At 34.5% G+C, this 19873-nt stretch overlaps 2 protein-coding genes across 2 annotated transcripts in view; one reads left to right on the top strand and one right to left on the bottom strand.

The window, feature by feature from the left end:
* The first annotated feature begins 1676 nt into the window (after window positions 1–1676).
* Window positions 1677–17937, top strand: LOC106075089 (transgelin-3-like). The gene is made up of 7 exons (XM_056043721.1): window positions 1677–1825; window positions 9446–9518; window positions 11524–11610; window positions 12473–12531; window positions 14928–15075; window positions 15613–15687; window positions 17502–17937. The coding sequence occupies exons 2-7, from the start codon at window positions 9456–9458 to the stop codon at window positions 17565–17567; spliced, it is 498 nt and encodes a 165-aa protein (XP_055899696.1). The 5' UTR covers window positions 1677–1825; window positions 9446–9455; the 3' UTR covers window positions 17568–17937.
* LOC106075076 (uncharacterized) overlaps window positions 17502–19873 on the bottom strand; it is an 87388-nt gene continuing 85016 nt past the window's right edge. Inside the window, exon 6 of the mRNA XM_056043722.1 lies at window positions 17502–18447. The gene's annotated coding sequence lies outside the window, so the exon portion shown is untranslated. The remainder of the gene's footprint in view (window positions 18448–19873) is intronic.

Here is a 19873-nt window from a genome sequence, read left to right as displayed (position 1 = left end):
ATATTTTTCAAGTACAACATTATTCGAAAGGTCCTTTTTTAATAGTATGAATAATTAGCTTTAGGTCAGTAGAATGCGTTTCTGCAGTGAAGCATGCAAGAAAACGCTTTTGGCATCGGGGCTTCGTCCCGAACTCCATTGGTGAATAATGAGCTGTAGATGTCAGGAGAATACGTTTCTGCAGTGAAAAAACCCAGAAAACGCTTTTGTCGTCGGGGCTTCGCCCAGAACCCCACAAGAGAACCTTATAGCGCTGCCCCAGTTGTTTTGTTTTTCGCTAAAGGTTGAGAAATGCTGCTTTTTTAAATCTCATGTGTATGTGTGTGTGTGTGTGTGTGTGCGCGCGCGCGCGTGCTGTACGCACGTTTATGCGTAGGGTTAGGATATACTGGGCGTTAGGGCTAGGGTTTGGAAAAAAATCGCCCCCCCCCTCCAAAGTTCTGGATCCGCTAGTTGTCCTGGCCACATGACACCCTCGTTAACGGTGGGCCACAGAAACAGACGATCTTTACATTCTCTGGGCTGTAGATCGTAAGTTCGGAAAGGGAACTTAATCACATTTCTAGCCACATTCCCATGACATACTATACTATACTATACTATACTATACTATACTATACTATACTATACTATACTGTACTATACTATACTATACTATACTATACTATACTATACTATATACTATACCGTACTATACTATACTATACTATAAAATATATTTGTCATGTAAATAAACATACCAAGTGTTAATAATAAGACAAAACAGGTGTCGGCCTTTAAACAAGTGCGTGAGAAAGTTTGCTATCTTGTTGCAGGAAATACGAACATTGCACTTATATATATATGTTATGCTCGTGTTACATGAAACAGGATAGAAAACTTATTTATAGCTTATTATTCGTATAAAATTATTATACAAAGATTTAATTCGTTCGTAAGTTCAAATTTACTTTCAACCTTGCTGATAAACTTCAGGACCTTTAGACGCTTATCTCATTGTATACATCAGTTCGATTCCTACATTCTGCTTCTGGAGATTATCCTGAGGTTCTAATTGACTCATTCGGCCTCCAACTCCTGCCAAGGACCAGCTGAACCATATATGGACACCTTCCTCAGCCGCTGAGTCGAAGCACACACATCTGCTCACCGGCTTGGCCTAAACACGCGCGCTCACTTTCTTTTACCTTCCGTTTCAAAACTTGTTCATCTTCTCCCTTCCGAGTTTGTTTTGTTTTGTTTTCTTAACTAGAAACTTGAAGTCAATAGTTTACTTTCCTTTCTTTTGCTTGGATGATTGTTTTTGTTTCTTTGATCAGAAAAATACTCTCAACAACAAAATGCATGCGTACATTTGAGTGGATATGTGTGTCATAAGTGTGTGTATATTTGTGTTGTTTAAAACGTCCCCCCCCCACCCCCCGGTCTGGAAAAATCACACCACAGTATTTTTAACAAGTTCATCTAAAGTTTAGTAGGCCTGAGTATGTAATAGCATCTGAACAAATACCACGATCGGGTACATCTATAATTGGTTTTATATTACTTTAGTTATATGTTAGTTAACATTCGCGGTATTTGTAGATTTCTTGCTGTTTTATCTTAATGTTTTCACAATTTATTCTTCTGTCTGAAGGCTACAGGAATTCCTGAGTCTTAAAAAAAAATCCTGCGCTAGCAGCGATGACTAGAACACGCCCCCTCGCGCGCCTACCTTGGCATAAAAATAGCTTTACCTGTAAAGCTGGTGAGTAGTTCCACCCAGGGTATAACTGTTTACATACCTAGACAGTACTTCTTCTTGTGAAGGCTAGTGAAACAACAGGTACGTACACGCTCAGACTTTGAGAAGTTTCCAAAGTTTTCAATAGGCTTTGAGAATTGTATTTCTAGAATACATTTACCATTCCTTCTTTGCATTTTTTGATATTTCTCTTAGGCAAGATGATGATTAGATTAGAAATGATTAGATTCTAGCTCAAATGCAGTTAAAACATAGAATGAAAACAGAATGAATACAGTTTTGTATAGCTCATGAGGCAGTCTCTGAAGTATGCAGAAAGCAACAAGGATTCTATTTTAAAGGTTTCATTCGAATATCTTTGTAGATTACACACTAGGCAAATAAAGGCAACTCTATACTAGAATATAAATACATTAAACTGAACATTGTATTGCAAACTTTTATTTCAATGTCCTCATTATATTATTTGATTGTCACACAAAACAATACTAACCTATTAGATTGTCCGATGTCCTTGAAAATATAAATCATAACGCGACTATTTCATCGCTTTATATTACATTAGTGGCTAAATAGGCACTTATTTAGTAGAGTTACATTAGTGTCTATACAGGCACTTATTTAGTAGAGTTACATTAGTGTCTATACAGGCACTTATTTAGTAGAGTTACATTAGTGTCTATACAGGCACTTATTTAGTAGAGTTACATTAGTGTCTATACAGGCACTTATTTAGTAGAGTTACATTAGTGTCTATACAGGCACTTATTTAGTAGAGTTACATTTGTGTCTATACAGGCACTTATTTAGTAGAGTTACATTAGTGTCTATACAGGCACTTATTTAGTAGAGTTACATTAGTGTCTATACAGGCACTTATTTAGTAGAGTTACATTAGTGTCTATACAGGCACTTATTTAGTAGAGTTACATTAGTGTCTATACAGGCACTTATTTAGTAGAGTTACATTAGTGTCTATACAGGCACTTATTTAGTAGAGTTACATTAGTGTCTATACAGGCACTTATTTAGTAGAGTTACATTAGTGTCTATACAGGCACTTATTTAGTAGAGTTACATTAGTGTCTATACAGGCACTTATTTAGTAGAGTTACATTAGTGTCTATACAGGCACTTATTTAGTAGAGTTACATTAGTGTCTATACAGGCACTTATTTAGTAGAGTTAGAGTTCCATTGCATACTGGTAGAAAAAGTTTTCTATGAGAACCATTTTTTTGAAAGGTAACGCAGTGATTAATTAACTTATATCTATCTTATATATTTAAACAATAGCTTACAGTGGTAATCACATATTGATATTACTAACAAGGAACTGACGTAGATACTGCTAATGCAGTGCACTAGATAGTCTATGTAGGCACATGGAAAAATACATTAGAGATCTGAGACTGATGTTAAAAGAAAAAAATAGCCAATTAATTATTGGTAATTAATTACTTTGTTTGATATTGAATAAGTGAAATAACTTCTACATTATTGAGATGCATAGTCGTGTGCAGTTTTCCCTTAGGATAGCTTTGTTGTATTAAAATAGGGATATTGTACAAAAAATATTTTGTTGCTTAAACAATAAACGTGTTTTTTTTTCTTATAAACTCTCTCCCTGGAAGCAGCTCGTTTTGTGCATCTGCTCTGAGTGAAATCTAGTCTGTTTTTCAATGTTCATCTATTTGAAGATAGACATTTAATTCTACAATGTCCATGAATGGAGCAAACATTTTTCTTGTTATTTGACGTGTTCAGTTCCAACTATTGGAAGTTACTTTCTGAGCAAACACTATTTACAATGGGAGATCACCCATTCTTAGAATGTACTGTACACATATATTGGGTTAAAAGCGGAAATATTGAAACATTAAGAGTCCATGGGCTTGCAGTGTTAACATTTGAGACTACGTAGCTCTTGACTCTGGTTAACGAGTCTCTGGGTGTGTATATAGAATCAGTAGGGAAAACTATTGTACAACTATAACTGTCCTTTTTTTTAAACATCAAAATATGCTAAAATTTCTAAAATTTAAATTAACTGTGTAGACGTGGTATTTGGTGAATGATTTTTGAAACTGGGTTTTGCATGTGAAATGTACATATATAGTAGACTTATTACATAGGCATGTCTGTTTGCGGTTAACAATAGTATGTCCTCTCTTGCATTTCTATTTATTGAATGATTTGATCTAGGTCAGATTTAAGTGCATTGGACTTTATTCACATTAAATATATTAACTTAGTAGGATAATACTATTTCCTAACCAAAAAAAAGATGATTACATTGTGCATACATATATATATAATAATATATATATATGTGTTTGTGTGTGTATGTGTTTGAGAGAGAGAGAGAGAGCGAGAGACTATTCAAGTCATTACTTCTTCAAAATGCTAGAATATAACAGTTGTAGGCCCTATAAAAGTTACTCATTCAAACGAGTCAATTCTTATTCAGAAATCAAATTTATATTGGACATGTATGCACATGGAGGCGAATCCATCTTTTTGGTGTCTCCGGCGTACAGGGAAGTCTTGACAACACTCCCGTCTGGAGGACACAATAGTTCTATTATTGAGTTGTCATGATCTTTCAATATGGCGTCCTTGACTTTTTGTGTGTGTCTGCTTCTTTCAATCTCTCTCCCACCGCCCCCTTTTCATTTCCTTACACTTGACGTACCAGCACTTTCCTTCCATTTGTTTCCTCGTTGTCTCTCTTACTCTTTCATTACTTACAGAACGTCATCGGGCTATGTCAAATAGAAGTGTAAATAAAGAGCAAACTTCTCTGGTTGACGTTTTGTGTCAACAATCTCCATTGCGATGTTTTTAGTTCTACTACTGAATTGCTAATTTCTTGATGTTTTTGTAATCAAAGAAAGATGCATTATACAACAAAAAAAAAAAAAAAAACTAGAATAGAGTTTCTTAAGAAAAAAAGGAACAATATTCCAGGACTTTTTCGTATATTTCAGGAGATTTCCAGGAGCTCCTGGTAAATTAGGAGGCCGCGGAAAATCTGTTATAAGTTATAAAATGGTTAAATTTTATAATTTGCACCTAGAATTAGCGCGGGTCCTATGAAAGTGCGGGGGTCACTGCCGTCACTTAGGTAGCAGTGGCCTAAGGCCGCTCAGTAAAATAGTGGCGTATGCTACTCCGTGCTTTGACTAGTAGAATATAATTGTAACACTAGATCTTTTGTGTAAGAAACAAGCCTAGCACTGAACTGTCGTTAAGTTCGTTGGTTTTGTGATACGAGAAATGATTCTATATATATTACATTAACATCATTTCAAAGAAATGTACACTGATTTTTGAGAGGTTCAGACAGGCTTATCTTGCTGAATCAGTAGGTTTAACATTTCATAAACCTAACCTTTTCAGTTTGTTTTTTTATTGGTTTATTGTTTATATATGTCAGTGCAGGTGAAACTTTTTTTTCTTTCTATTTTGTTTTATCCTTGACACCTCCCTGCACACGTTGTTTTCAACATTTCACCTTTTCGTGGTCTGACTGAGTTAATGTTATTCTAGAAGTTCAATGTTTTAGATACAAGTACTTGTATGTTTCTACCAGCACTATACTGGTAGGGCTCGCTAATAGTCAGCATTAGTCAATGCAAGGCCTTTAGTATAGCCACCTGAAATTGATCTCTCGCTCTCTCTTTCACTCAATCTGCTCTTAATTTCTCTTTTTTTTTCCTTTCTCTCTCTCTCTCTCCCCCCTTCTCATATTTCTCTCTCTGTCTCTCTCTCTGTGTCTCTCTCTCTCCTCTTATCATGTTGTCCATGATTGTAAAATAACATCTGGACCAAACTTATACAACCTAGCGAAAAAAAAAAAAAAACAACCTCCAAAAAGTGGAGGCAAGCCGTTGCATCTTAAAATTCATTGACTTTCTACTGCGTAGCAGCTAAACAAACGCCGTTGCATTTTTCATTGTACGAAGTCAAATGCCCTAGAGAGTACAGTAGACTCTGAAGGAATGAACTGGACATCAGTGACCACTTACGATCTCGTCTCGCCATTCCTCTTTGTACCTCATAATGTAATCGACTAGTCTCCACAACTTTGGAATTCGCCATGTCTGTTTCTAAAGATCTTGAGCTCGGCGGAAGGCTTTGCTGATGTGAGCTGTTATGTTTGGCTTATTTTAATTGAAGATAATCACATTCAAGCCAAATCTCCTGCAGGACTGAAGGGGGGGGGCTGGCGGTGGGCAGGGTTCGAACCCGGGACCATCGAGACTACAGTCCAGAGCGCTAACCACACGACCAGCCAGCCAGTTAGACAAATTAGAAATGTGTCAGTTGTGGAACTACTAATACCAGATAAAAGCACAGTTAAAAGTCTGCCCAACTTTCAAATGTAAACGTGCCAACGCGCCAAACAATTTGTATACGAAATCTGAATGTCATGTGCATGGTGTGGCAATAGTCCATCCTTTCATCGACAACTATCTGAGCGGGGCTGCTTTCCATAAGCTTTGAATTCCTTTCACAAGCCACAGAACATTTTTCATGATCTCTCTAACTGCGTGCGGAATGTAACACTAATTAGTCGCGAGTTGTGGTTTTGTAGATCATCTTGGTATGCTAGACACACTTGTCATGCATACAATTGTAATTGGATACTTTCTAAGAGCGCATTAAACTCAAGCAAGTTTAGCTCTCTCATTTGACTTTGTTAAGGCACCACAAAGTGAATAACGTGATGATTAGCCTGATGGCGGCATTTATTCTTACACATAATGGCCAGGAAAACTGCAAGTAACTTCTTGTGATGGAACATTTTTCCCAATGTTTTACGCGATTTCTCTGCTCCTAAAAAGTCACCTAGATCTTGCTAATTTTCATCTAGATCTTGCTAATTTTCACCTAGATCTTGCTAGTTTTCATCTAGATCTTGCTAATTTTTTTAGCTTTTCTGGCAAAGCAAATCACCCTAAATAAGTCCACATCCTTGTTTAAAGGATCTATCTGACATGTAATTTCGTCAAATAAGTTGAATATTATATAGTATTCTAGCCCTTTTATTGAACAGATTTCTTTTTAACGTTTTATAATCAGCTTTATCTCTAGCTCGAATTCTGAGTCTATTTTTAAAAAAATGATAATAGAATCAATTTTAATTACGTTTTTGTCAAACTGAATGTAGCTATTTATGGGATACACATCATATGACTATGAGATAAATAGCTAAACTTTTTTAAACATCAGTTGCCTAAGTTGACTTGCTAATGTGATGGGATTTTTTACAAGTGTAGTTAAAATGTTTCTGGCAAAACAAATGTCACATGACTTCCATGTAATACAAATGGACCAGATATACATCTCCTATACCTTGACAACTCGGACTATTTTCATACCATTTTTACTAAAACATCAATGAACAGTCTTTTAGGGTTTCAATAAAAGAAATTAAAGATTGACATAGACATACATTTCTTTTTTCAAATTGAATTGTAGATAGAATGGTCGCACTCATAGTTTTGTTTACTGACGTTATGAACGAAAGAAACGGATCAAAGGTTGCAAATACACAAGAGCTGAACTGGCGTTGACACTCATCTAAATATAGCCTTAGAAGTATTCCCAAGTATATAATAACAAACCGTTAGAATGATTTAAGAGATTTAGATATTCTAATTGACAAATGTAGATTTAGCATGTTTGTATAAACAATTTTTTATCATAACACATTGGCACAGGTGTAGGTCAGAATCACTAACTAATCGTAGGCCCTAATTATATGAGACTTAGTTTATTTATATATTGTATACAAATTGTGATCTAGTGTAACACATGTGTATAAAAAGTCCTGTGTGACGCTGGGTATAATGAAAGGAAATATCTGTACAGACAGCACATTCCAAAGTCTGGAGAGTATTTAGGTAAAGTCTGTTTCACTTCACTCCTGGCTGGGTGAGTGTTCTGGACAAATCTTCCAGGTCGTCTAAAAATAGATTATTTGCAAAAGTCTTGGAGCCTGGGTCAGGTAGAAGAAATACCTGTGCTATGATGTCATCGGACGTTTGGAGGCAGCACCTGCCTAGATCTACACACCAGCCTCGTATCCTTACGAACTTAGATCCCCTTTTGAACCAGCTGACGTGGTGTTGTCTACATAGGAGACACACAATTCATTTTACTGGAACATTATTTCTGATTAGATAAGATTAAAGGGAAGGATTTAAGATCTGCATAGTTAATTAACAACAGGCTTGGAATGAAATGATGCAATCTCAGACTTGTAAGCGCGTATAGTTTCACGTTTATGAATGAGTAGATCTACATAGATTGTCTTTTAGTTTCAGTAGATCTACATAGATTGTCTTCAATCTTTTAGTTTCAGTAGATCTACATAGATTGTCTTTTAGTTTCAGTAGATCTACATAGATTGTCTTCAATGGTTTATATCCAGTGTTGTGTTGTGAAGGAAAATATACTCTTGAAAACATAAACAAATGTGTGTCTATTGCATTTACATACAAACATACACGTAGGGTTATCAGAAACCTTATGCCCTGATGAGTACAAAAAGAGAACACATACTTACAAAGATGGACCAAAAATAAAATGACCAATTGAAAGTTTAAAACTTTGCATACTATATTTGATGAAACATGTCAGTAAATCCAAGGCTATAAAATGACTTCATTCAATAACACATTTCTTAAACAGCTCTTCTTAGAATGCTGGAGAAAAACAAGAAAATATTTTTAAAATATAAAACAAAACAAAGCTAATATTAAGCGTACTTGTATCAATGAGTTTGGATCAGTCATGTCATTATGTACATATGTACTAGATCTAGACTAACAATCAAAAAACATTCATACAAATTTAAAAAAAAAGGGGGGGGGGGAAACGAACTGAATTCGAACTCATCGTTCCAGTCTTCTAGTGAAGAGCTTCTGAACATGGAAGATTGCAGAGTTATCTAGTGTTTCTAGTGAAGAGTTTATGAACAGGGAAGATTGTAGAGTTATCTAGTGTTTCTAGTGAAGAGCTTATGAACATGGAAGATTATAGAGTTCTCTAGTGTTTCTAGTGAAGACGATCTATAAAAGGAACAAAGTCAGCTTATACCACCACTTCAGTCAAGTACAATCTCTTTCCCTTCTTCGAGATACCAAACTAAATAACTTATTACCAATAGTTAATTAACTAATTGCTTTTTTTTGTTTTATTGATTATTGTGTTTTCAGGTAAAAGAAATAATTCTGCAAAATTTCAGCTTGATCCGAGATTGGGTGTGGGATAAATCACGTGTACAAACTTTTTATCAGACTGACATAATGAGTTGATATAAAACTTTGTAAAAGCTCCACAACTCTTGAGAAGTTCACAGAACTAGGTTAATGAGGAAGGTATTTTATAAGTGACTTTGTCTGTTTAAAATAAAAGAAAGATGGGGAATTAATATGCTATCCACTCCCACAAACATTCAAAGGTGCCAGCTACACTCGTCTAGATCTAACCACGTCAACCTGGTTTGTTGTCAATAAAGCAACTAGGAAAACATTGGATTACATTCTGAGTTTTATGTAATTAAAATCATTCGTTATTATCTAAGATATTTTTTTTACAAATTTTTAACTAATTTTTTAATTAATTGGTTCTTTGAAAATAAACTACAAATTTTCAATTGATTGTCAATTTGTTCTTTTTTTGTTTTCAGCTGATACAAAATGGCAGACAACAGAGCCAAGAAATCTGGCATTGGAGCCGAGATTGAAAAAAAATTAGAACAGGTAAGTCAGATCTAGCAGTCAGAAGTGTAAGCAAACACTGCACAACTAAATCTGGAATACTTGAAAAAGAAAAAAATCTTCAAAGATGAACTTCTTTGATAACTTGCGTTTATTTTTAAAACCATCAAGCACATTTATAAGTGTATACACTCACCTGATACATAGCTACATATACACAGTAGAAAATAAATTCATCTATTTATAAATATGAACACACATATAAATACACAGACACTCACACAACGAGAGGAACACATCAGCATTTGACATTCACAAGCTATGTATATTAGCAATATTTATAACCCAGGTAATATTTCATATCTGATAATATTTATACCATAGATAAGATTCAAAATATAAATGTATATATACAGATAGGCCTACTATAAAAACATCTTATAAGGATGAAATTATAATTTCAAAAGTATTTCATTACGAATAATAATTTTTTTATCAATAGTTGTAAATGTGTTCAATAATCCCAGTTAATATATAAATTCACATGAATTAACTTACATTAACTAACAACTTATAAACAATTAAACAAACATTAAAAAATTAAACAATTAAACATTAAACAATCAAACATAAAACAATTAGAAATAAACATTGAACAATCGAACAATCAAACACTATTTGGAACAATTTAAACTATATGTAAACCACTGTAATCTTGATCTCTTAGATTCCGAGTCTAATCTTAAATTGTCTCAATCTTAATTGGAGGCGAGGTGGGTGAGTGGTTAAGCGCTTGGCTTCCGAACCTGTGGTCTTGGCTTCGAATCTCTTTGAGATTTATAATTTTGAGTCCTCACAAATCCACCTGACTTGAGACAGTTGTGCTGGCCACATGACACCCTGCTCATAACGCTAGCTTGCCAAACAGAAAGAAATCATTTGCCGATGATGTTAAAGTCATCTTAGTTTGATCTTGATTGATTTATTTCTTAGTTTGATCTTGATTGATTTATTTCTTAGTTTGATCTTGATTGATTTATTTCTTAGTTTGATCTTGATTGATTTATTTCTTAGTTTGATCTTGATTGATTTATTTCTTAGTTTGATCTTGATTGATTTATTTCTTAGTTTGATCTTGATTGATTTATTTCTTAGTTTGATCTTGATTGATTTATTTCTTAGTTTGATCTTGATTGATTTATTTCTTAGTTTGATCTTGATTGATTTATTTCTTAGTTTGATCTTGATTGATTTATTTCTTAGTTTGATCTTGATTGATTTATTTCTTAGTTTGATCTTGATTGATTTATTTCTTAGTTTGATCTTGATTGACTTATTTCTTAGTTTGATCTTGATTTATTTATTTCTTAGTTTGATCTTGATTGATTTATTTCTTAGTTTGATCTTGATTGATTTATTTCTTAGTTTGATCTTGATTGATTTATTTCTTAGTTTGATCTTGATTGATTTATTTCTTAGTTTGATCTTGATTGATTTATTTCTTAGTTTGATCTTGATTGATTTATTTCTTAGTTTGATCTTGATTGATTTATTTCTTAGTTTGATCTTGATTGATTTATTTCTTAGTTTGATCTTGATTGATTTATTTCTTAGTTTGATCTTGATTGAATTTTTTCTTCTAATCTTGATTGATTTATTTCTTAGTTTGATCTTGATTGAATTTTTTCTTCTAATCTTGATTGATTTATTTCTTAGTTCGATCTTGATTGAATTTTTTCTTCTAATCTTGATTGATTTATTTCTTAGTTTGATCTTGATTGAATTTTTTCTTCTGATCTTGATTGATTTATTTCTTAGTTTGATCTTGATTGAATTTTTTCTTCTAATCTTGATTGATTTATTTCTTAGTTTGATCTTGATTGAATTTTTTCTTCTAATCTTGATTGATTTATTTCTTAGTTTGATCTTGATTGAATTTTTTATTCTAATCTTGATTGATTTATTTCTTAGTTTGATCTTAATTGATTTCGTTGTTTTAATCTTAACTGATTTCTTTCTTAGTTTAATTTTGATTGCTTCCCCTCAGCGCTATGATCAAGAAGAAGCCGCTGGAACCATGAACGCCATTGTCGTTTGGATCAACGCCATTCTAGCCGGCGAGCACGAACCAATCGTAAGTCAAACCATTAGAAGACAGGACGTCAAATGACGTACCTGCAGTAGGCCTATAGTTCTAGTACATTTAGTAGGGTAGAATAGCTGTTTTGCTTAGTCGGAACGTATAGTTTTGGTAGGTCTTTCGTCTCAAAGTGACACTTGAGAAAGGTCTTTTTAGCAAAATGGTCTGAAATTCATCAATGTGCAAGACACTGAGCCTATGATAGGGAATATTGTACTACACTCAAAATTTGATTTGTCATTTTTGCAAGATTTGATAGAGGATTTTTGCTAGATTTGAGAGGTTATTTTTGCCATTTTTGATATGTGATTTGGCTAGACCTGTAGTATATCTCATGCGAGTTGTCTCTATTTGTTTTATCTGTGAGAACCTTACTAATAGAGATTACTTGTTATCAATCAATTTTCCTCTTGAGTAATATTTTAGCATCAATGAAAAAACTACTGGATTATTTGTATATATTATTTTATTTTCACACAGAATGACCCCCTCCCTTTAAGTCTCATCTTCATAATGTTCTGGTTTAGTCCATTTTTATTTAAATCAGTGGCGGGGTATAAAGTGAGGAAAATGACCTTGACCTGTTTTAATTTGATAGAATTAACTTTTGACTTTTTTTGTTAAGTTAAATAGTGTTGCTGCTTATATGAACACTATAATATATGGAGTTGTATCACTGACCCCTATCTCTTCCGACTGCGACACATCAGCAGTTTGGATTCGCCGCCACTGATCCGGTGTGTTACTGAGTGTGTCTATACTGTAGTTAGCTCTACCCCCTCATTAACTTTCTGCCATTTAAACATTTTCACCTGAACTTTGAACCCCGAACCTAAGCTTGACCTGTATTTCCTAGGTAAACCACACCCAAAAGGAATTGCACAAGAGTTTGAGAGATGGTGTGTTGCTGTGCAAGTAAGTGTTGTGGTGTGCAGCCAGAACACAGTGCAACTCCACGCATGCGCTAAATGTTTGGCTTCTAATTGTGGAAATTCTGTTGACTTTTACTTTGCGAGTTTTAAGATTAGAACAGCTCCCAATGATTGGCTAATGAAGTGTTACGGAGAACTAGATAGGCTTACGGGAAACAATAATCTGTATTGAATACTGAGTAAACATTATATATGAGACCAAACAATAGATTGCTATTGAAGGTTGTCTTTTTGAACGAAGCTCTCTGTGAAACTTGTAGAGCTACTCAAGTTGACTCTTTAATCTCATAACTAACAAAAAAAATGCAAGAGAAAAAATATCAAAGACAATTCCCCAGTTCTACTGTATGCACATAAAGCAGCATTCCTTGATAGATTATCGTACTTACTTACTCAGGTCCTCTCGCGCCGTTCGGCGCATTGGGCGGCAAGCTGTCTCCATAAGGATCTGTCATTGGCAATGTCTGAAGCCTCCTCCCATCAGTAATTATTAAATTGTAAATTAGTAGACCTAAGTACAATATTATTCCGTATATTTGAGATCTACTCGTGATTTTTAGTATACTTCAATTGATTGGGAGCCACTTTTTTTCTTTGCATGTTTTCTAATTATTCTGAAACATTTCAACTGTTGCTGTCTCCATTCAGATGTACTTTTTAGCCTTTTGGTTTATTGAGAGAGTGCCTTGACATAAAACATCACTTCTATATCTATAGGATAGATCAATGCTTTCAGTTTTTATATTGGATTATTCTTTGTAGCACTAAAACATGATCATCAGCAAACTGAGTATCTCATCGCTATATATCAGCTTATCTCATCGCTATATATCAGCTTATCCCATCGCTATATATCAGCTTATCCCATCGCTATATATCAGCTTATCCCATCGCTATATATCAGCTTATCCCATCGCTATATATCAGCTTATCCCATCGCTATATATCAGCTTATCCCATCGCTATATATCAGCTTATCCCATCGCTATATATCAGCTTATCCCATCGCTATATATCAGCTTATCCCATCGCTATATATCAGCTTATCCCATCGCTATATATCAGCTTATTTGAGATTTGTTGGTTTTGTGTTTGACTAAGAGGTCACCACGTCCTTATGTACACAAAATAAAAAAAAAATTCTTCAATTGTATAAGAAATGAAACACACATTTTAATAATTATAATTGTAAGCAGTATTATTTGTTTGTAATCTTATCTCCTAAACAGTTCTATTGCCTTGAAGACTTAAATCACAACAAAATGAATGTTGGCTTTCTAGTAAATATATTTTGTTTGGGATGAAGTTTTCCTTCCCAAATATTTCTTGTTATTGACTGCTTTCAATGTTGTTGATTTCACAGCTTCATTGACTGCTTAAAACTAGGCACACCTTTACTAAAACTTAGTCTCATGGTCCTAAATGTGAGTACTGATGAGATTTGTTGTGGGCAAGTTTAATTGAAATGAATGGGACACCTAGTAGAAATACTTCATTAAAAAGATGCTACTAACATATCTAAGGATTTAGCTCAGTATTTTTATCTGTGAAACTCAGAGCTAGTCGCAGTCGTTACACTATGGCTTCAGCAATATTCCAAACTTTATTATGCAAGAAATAATGAAAGATTTTTTATAAATGGCAACTTATTATCCTAATGGTGAAGTTGTAGTTTGAATAGAAATGTTTTGAACGATGAAACAATTAAAACTTTTCTGAAAATGACAAAACAAAATTTAGACTTTTTGTAACCTTATAAGAAGAGAAATTAAACTGTAAGACACTTGAAGACAAAGACCACTGTCAACTTTATCCAAAGGAAGGGACAAACTGGACAGTCAAATACATGGAGATTTCAACACGACAACAATTTAAACTGCTCAGTCAATGTCTCTGTATGGATGCTTTTTTGTATCTCTAGTGTGCATTGAGCTAAAGTAATTAATAACGCTTCATTTGTGTTTCTGTCACCTTATTAACATTTTTATTTTTGAAAATAAAAAATATTTTAAAAAATCTCTTGTATTGGTCTGGAGATGAGATTAAATTATTGTAACACAAATTGTTGCTATTGTTTCTACCTCTTTAGTTTCAGTGTCTAACGAATGAAGAATGTCAATGTAAATGTTGCATTCTAAAACTAGTTCAAGGTTTGAAAACGCAATACTTGGCTGCTCTTTACTTAGCTGCTCTTTACTTAGCTGCTCTTTTTTTTGTTCAACTTTTTTTGTTTACCATTTAATCGTTTTAATTTTTAAATACACTTCAAGTAAACATTTTGGTCTTATGTTTGGCTTTGAAATCTTATTTTATTTCGACATATTTATGATCATTCCAAATTCATATACATCTAGAATAATTAGACTTTATCCTTTAAAGGTTGATCAACAAAATCCTAGCTTCAGAAGGTAAATCGAAGGTGGGCTTCCAGAAAAAAGTAGCTTCCCCTTTTGTTGCTATGGGCAACATTGATAACTTCAATAAAGGTTGCACGGATTATGGGTTGAGCAAAGAGTTTCTCTTCCAGGTTAGTCTAAAGTGTTTTAATAAGTATGTGAAGGTATTTCCTTGGAGCATAACCTAATCAACTAGGTCTATTAACGATTGCCATTGATAAACCTTTGCATGTTGGAGGCGATAGAGCAATGAAATCTTGGTAACAGAGCAATGAACTCATGCCAAAAGACAAATGAACTTGTAGCAAAAAAAAAGCAATGATCTTGAGGCAACAGAGCAATGATCTTGAGGCAACAGAGCAATAATCTTGAGGCAACAGAGCAATGATCTTGAGGCAACAGAGCAATGATCTTTAGGCAACAGAGCAATGATCTTGAGGCAACAGAGCAATGATATTGAGGCAACAGAGCAATAAACTTGTGCCCACAGAGAAACAAACTCGAGGCCTTTGTTTCTAAGCAAGATTTCCATCCTGAAACAAGTTTTAGATTATTTTTGAAAAGTAGACACACTGCCAAACCTCAGTACTTCTTTTAAAGCCCAGATTTTATATAGACCAAATCAGTTTAAACGTTTGATTAACTTTTTGTTTTCATCTTTCTACCAGAGCACTGATTTGTGGGAAGGTCGCAAAGGACCATTCCTTAATGTCATTAACTGCATTCACAGCCTTGGCTTTTTGGTAAGCTATGCTGTTTTGTTGATTGTGTTGTAAGATAAGCTGATGTCATGTTCATTGTGCTGTTTTCTTTTCCTTTTTTTTAAAATTCAAACTATAATGATCTCAATTACAAAGCAAGATATGTTCTTCTTTGACATTTTCTCATGGCATTACATGTTTACGACATAACATTTTACGACATAACATGTTTACGATATTACATGTTATTACTCCTTATGTTATAAAGAATACACAACTAAATACATTTAAGTTACGTTGGAAAATCTAAGTTGCATCGCGGTTGTTTTTCGAGTGACGAAAACCTCAGAATTGTATGCCATTGTGGTTTTTTTTTTGTTTTTTTTTTTTGCTTTAATGAGTTAGGCAACAAATTTTACTAACAGCAAATTTAAAAGAAACAAGGTTACAAAGACAGTTTGTGTGGAAACACAAACTTAAAATCGGCCCCCGAAGTGGTCCACCCAGGCAGGCTTCAATATTTTCAGAAAGAACATCCAAATGAAATTATATCAAAGACAAATGAGAGATAAGAATGGAGAAAGAAGGTTGACAGATCTTGTGTAGTGCCCCAATGGTGCTGCAGATCAAAGGATAGGTGCAAGTGAATGCAAAGTTAGATGTGAACCTGGCCTAATTGGTTCCCCTTTCAGACCTTGTGGTCTATAGGGCAGATGATGTTAAGTTCATCTGTTTTTGTGGCCTACGGTTAACGAGGGTGTCATGTAGCCAGCACAACGACCAACCGCCTTTACTTTTCCCCAACTAATGTCAGGTACCCATTAGAGCTGGGTAGACTCAGTGGCGCCCAGGGATTTCGAAGTTGAAAATCCCAGTCTTCATCAGGATTCGAACCCGGGAACCTCGGTTCGGAAGCTAAGCGCTTTACCGAGCCTGTCCTGGTCTTTACATAATGTAATTGTTTTGAAAAAGTTCTTTTATTTGAATTTATAGAACCCATACGTACATATAAAAGTTCAAGAAAATAAAGTTTATAAGATTACTATTCGTTTTAAATTAGGTCTAACTTATAATGCATACTAATTAGCTTTTTCTCTTTAAAAAACTGCTTGCATAACTGATTTTATAAATTAGATTTTTCGCTTTCAGGAAAAAAAAAGTAGCCGTTGCATCAGAACTTTGAATGGTCTAAAATATTGTGATTTTCAATATCTTTTCTAGTTTACGAGATCTAAACGGGACGGACGGACAGACGGACAGACATTTCGCACAAAACTAATAGCGTCTTTTCCCCTTTCGGGGGCCGCTAATAAATTACAACAAAAATAAACAAAGCTTATCTAAGGGGAAGAACAATGCACTTACAACTATATCTCTCAATAATGTAGAAGTTCTTTCCCTTATTCGATATCAAACAAAATGATAATTTTAATTGATTCATGTTTTGTTAGGTACAATAAATAATTGTTTCAACATGATCCGAGGATGGGTGCAGGAGAAATAATACGTGCATTTATCTATGAGGAACAAACGTGACATATTTAAATTTATCTGTGAATAGTGAAGTATTAATCTCCCTTCTTGGTATCAAACAAAATAATTAATTACCAATGATTAATTGACTAATTGTTTTATTTTTTTTCATTGCTTCATGTCTTGTCTGTGCTAATGAATACTTGTGCAAAGTTTCAACTTGATCCGAGAATGGGTGTGGGAGAAATAACGTGTACAAACATTTGTTTACCAGACAGGCAAACAGACACAGTTGATATAAGCTTTGTAACAAATGAAGTCATTTCTACTTGTTCATCTCAGTGACAAGCCCCCAATACAAACTCATTGATGTTTAATTTCAGGCCAACTCTAAAGGCTTCCAGCCAACATACACTGGATCACAGACTAAATACCTAGACTTAGAGTAAACGCTTCGATGTTCTCCAAGCCACCAGATATCTCTTCGCATTTGATCAAGGCGTTTACGTGTCGATCTAAGTGTACTCTAATGACATCTGCATTGTTTCACACAAGTTCACGTTGTGTCTTTATGTTGTTACGTCTGTTTCTAAGGGCCGCAATCAACTGCTAAGTATTTATTGAATGATTATGGAACTGGAGATCTTTCGCTCTACTGGTGACTATACCAACAAACTGTATTCTTAAAGCGAGTTTCTAGAAACTCTTAGCTAAATGCTATCCTGAAAAAGAAAAGCTAATGCATCGGGCTCCTTGCTTATTACTTTGTAATCTTTTGATTTATTGTCTTTATAATGGCTAATACATTTATTTTTTACATTCAGTGCGTTTGTTTCTACTTGGTGTTGACTATATTTAAAACATTAAATAGTAGTCTTATATTATGTGATAGGATGACCGAAAGTTTGGTACACTGCACACGCTATAGTTAGCGATACTCTGATGTGCTATCATCTAGTTACATCTAGTAATTCCAAAACCTGTCCACAAATCACTTTTCACCCTGTGACGTACTTCATCTGTACCTATCCATTGACCTTTGACCTCCACAACTTTTGTCTTCCAACTGAAATTATCTCTGAACATTGTCTTTCTACATTGTGTCCCAGTGACTAATGGAGACAGTATGCAAATGTTTCAGGTCAAGAAAGCAGACTATATGTGAGCTTATCCATACAGTTAACGCCAAGCTAGCCATTTTGTGTAGCCATTCCATGAGAAGTCAGTAAAAACACAATAAAATAAAATAGGGAGACTACTTCTTTTTCAGTTCATTCATTTTATTTATTAGGGCGAAAATCTTGGTTCCTGATTACTTCCCATGTGAGACTGTGAAAGATGAAAAAAATAGAAATATTAATCAGAACTAGATATGTGATAAAGTATAGACATGATAAAGTAATGTAAAACAAATTCTGGCTAGTCACTAAGTATCTTTAGAATAGGTCATGATTTATGTTAACCAAAGGTTTATTTAAATATCACAACATACACAAATACCAACAGGAGTTGTATGGAGCCATTGCTGCGTTTGAAACCAGAATAGTTATTTTTAAAGTCTTGACAATGAATCATATGCGACTAGTTTAGCACCTAAAAAAATATAGTTTACTAGGTTGGATATATGTAACAAATGTATTACCACTTGACAGTGGCGTGTACTCTGTTTAAAACAAAAGTTCTCAATCTTCATAATTCGCATCCACACGTTGGCGTAATTGAAGAGTGAAACACACACATAACCTCGTGATAAAGAAATGTCTCACTAATATTTAGTTTATATCTAAGCTGTTTCTCAAAGAGACCCTTTTTAACAACTGAGGTAGAAACATTGTAGAAGCATGAAATGAATCACGGGATGCTTGGCCTCCAGCCAATGGGAGAACAAGAGGGAACTCAAGCAGTCGATTTGATGTAAGGATTGATTTTAAATGAGCTTTTTGCATTTGACGGAATTCTTCCAACAAAGAGATCGATAAAGAGCCAATGCACATATAAGTTGGAATAAGAACTTGTCCATCAGTCCAATGTCACAAAGCTTTTGCCTTGACTCTTTACGAGCTGGAGTGGGGGGGGGGGGGCGGGAGGGCGGGAGACATTCAGGTTCAGGTACTTTAAGAAAAATTGTTTATAACTCTGAAAAAGAATTAAAGTAATCAACATTTCTATTTGTCAAGTTTTTGTTCGTTAATATTTGCGAAGCTCAAGACCATCTGGAAAGACAAAAGGCCTAGACCTCGGCATTAAAGTCACACGGAAGCGCTCCTTGGTTGTGGCGACAGTTGTGTATGCTTCCTAATTTTGGACGTGGAGGATCCTAGCCATGGACTCGAGGTGCCATAGAAGGATATTAGGTATCATCAACAAGGCCACAACTCAAATGAGATCACTATCGCCTTTGGGCCCCACTAAGGCGTACTGACCAGTGATGTCGCTGGTGTGGTTCGGGCCGCAATGAGTGACACCCACCAAGGGGTGACACCGAAGGCAAAATTCATTCACTTTTCCAAAAGCAGGCAATTTAAAAAAAAAAAATAATTAAATAGGTGTAAGAAGCTAGATAGCCAAAAGAATGCGTATGCCTAATTACGCTGAAAGTATGAATCTAGATCTATAGTCATTTAATTTATTTATTTACGCCTTTACGAAAATGGAGGGCTAGCGAAATGACGCGAAGGTGTTTTTTTTTTAAAGGACAAAATACATTTTTTTTTTTTTGCAAAGTAGTTATGTTGTCAGTGGCAATGGATAAAAA

The sequence above is a fragment of the Biomphalaria glabrata genome, chromosome 10 (assembly GCF_947242115.1).
Source record: "Biomphalaria glabrata chromosome 10, xgBioGlab47.1, whole genome shotgun sequence".
Taxonomy (NCBI): Eukaryota; Metazoa; Mollusca; class Gastropoda; family Planorbidae; genus Biomphalaria; species Biomphalaria glabrata.
The sequence above is the reverse complement of the archived record's forward strand: the minus strand, read 5'-3'. Positions and strand labels throughout refer to the sequence as shown.

Excerpts from the sequence above, each read along its gene's own strand:
- LOC106075089 (XM_056043721.1), top strand. The coding sequence starts at position 9,456 with ATGGCAGACAACAGAGCCAAGAAATCTGGCATTGGAGCCGAGATTGAA. Across the intron at positions 9,519-11,523 it reads TTGAAAAAAAATTAGAACAG|CGCTATGATCAAGAAGAAGC; the intron begins GTAAGTCAGATC and ends GCTTCCCCTCAG. Across the intron at positions 11,611-12,472 it reads CCGGCGAGCACGAACCAATC|GTAAACCACACCCAAAAGGA; the intron begins GTAAGTCAAACC and ends TGTATTTCCTAG.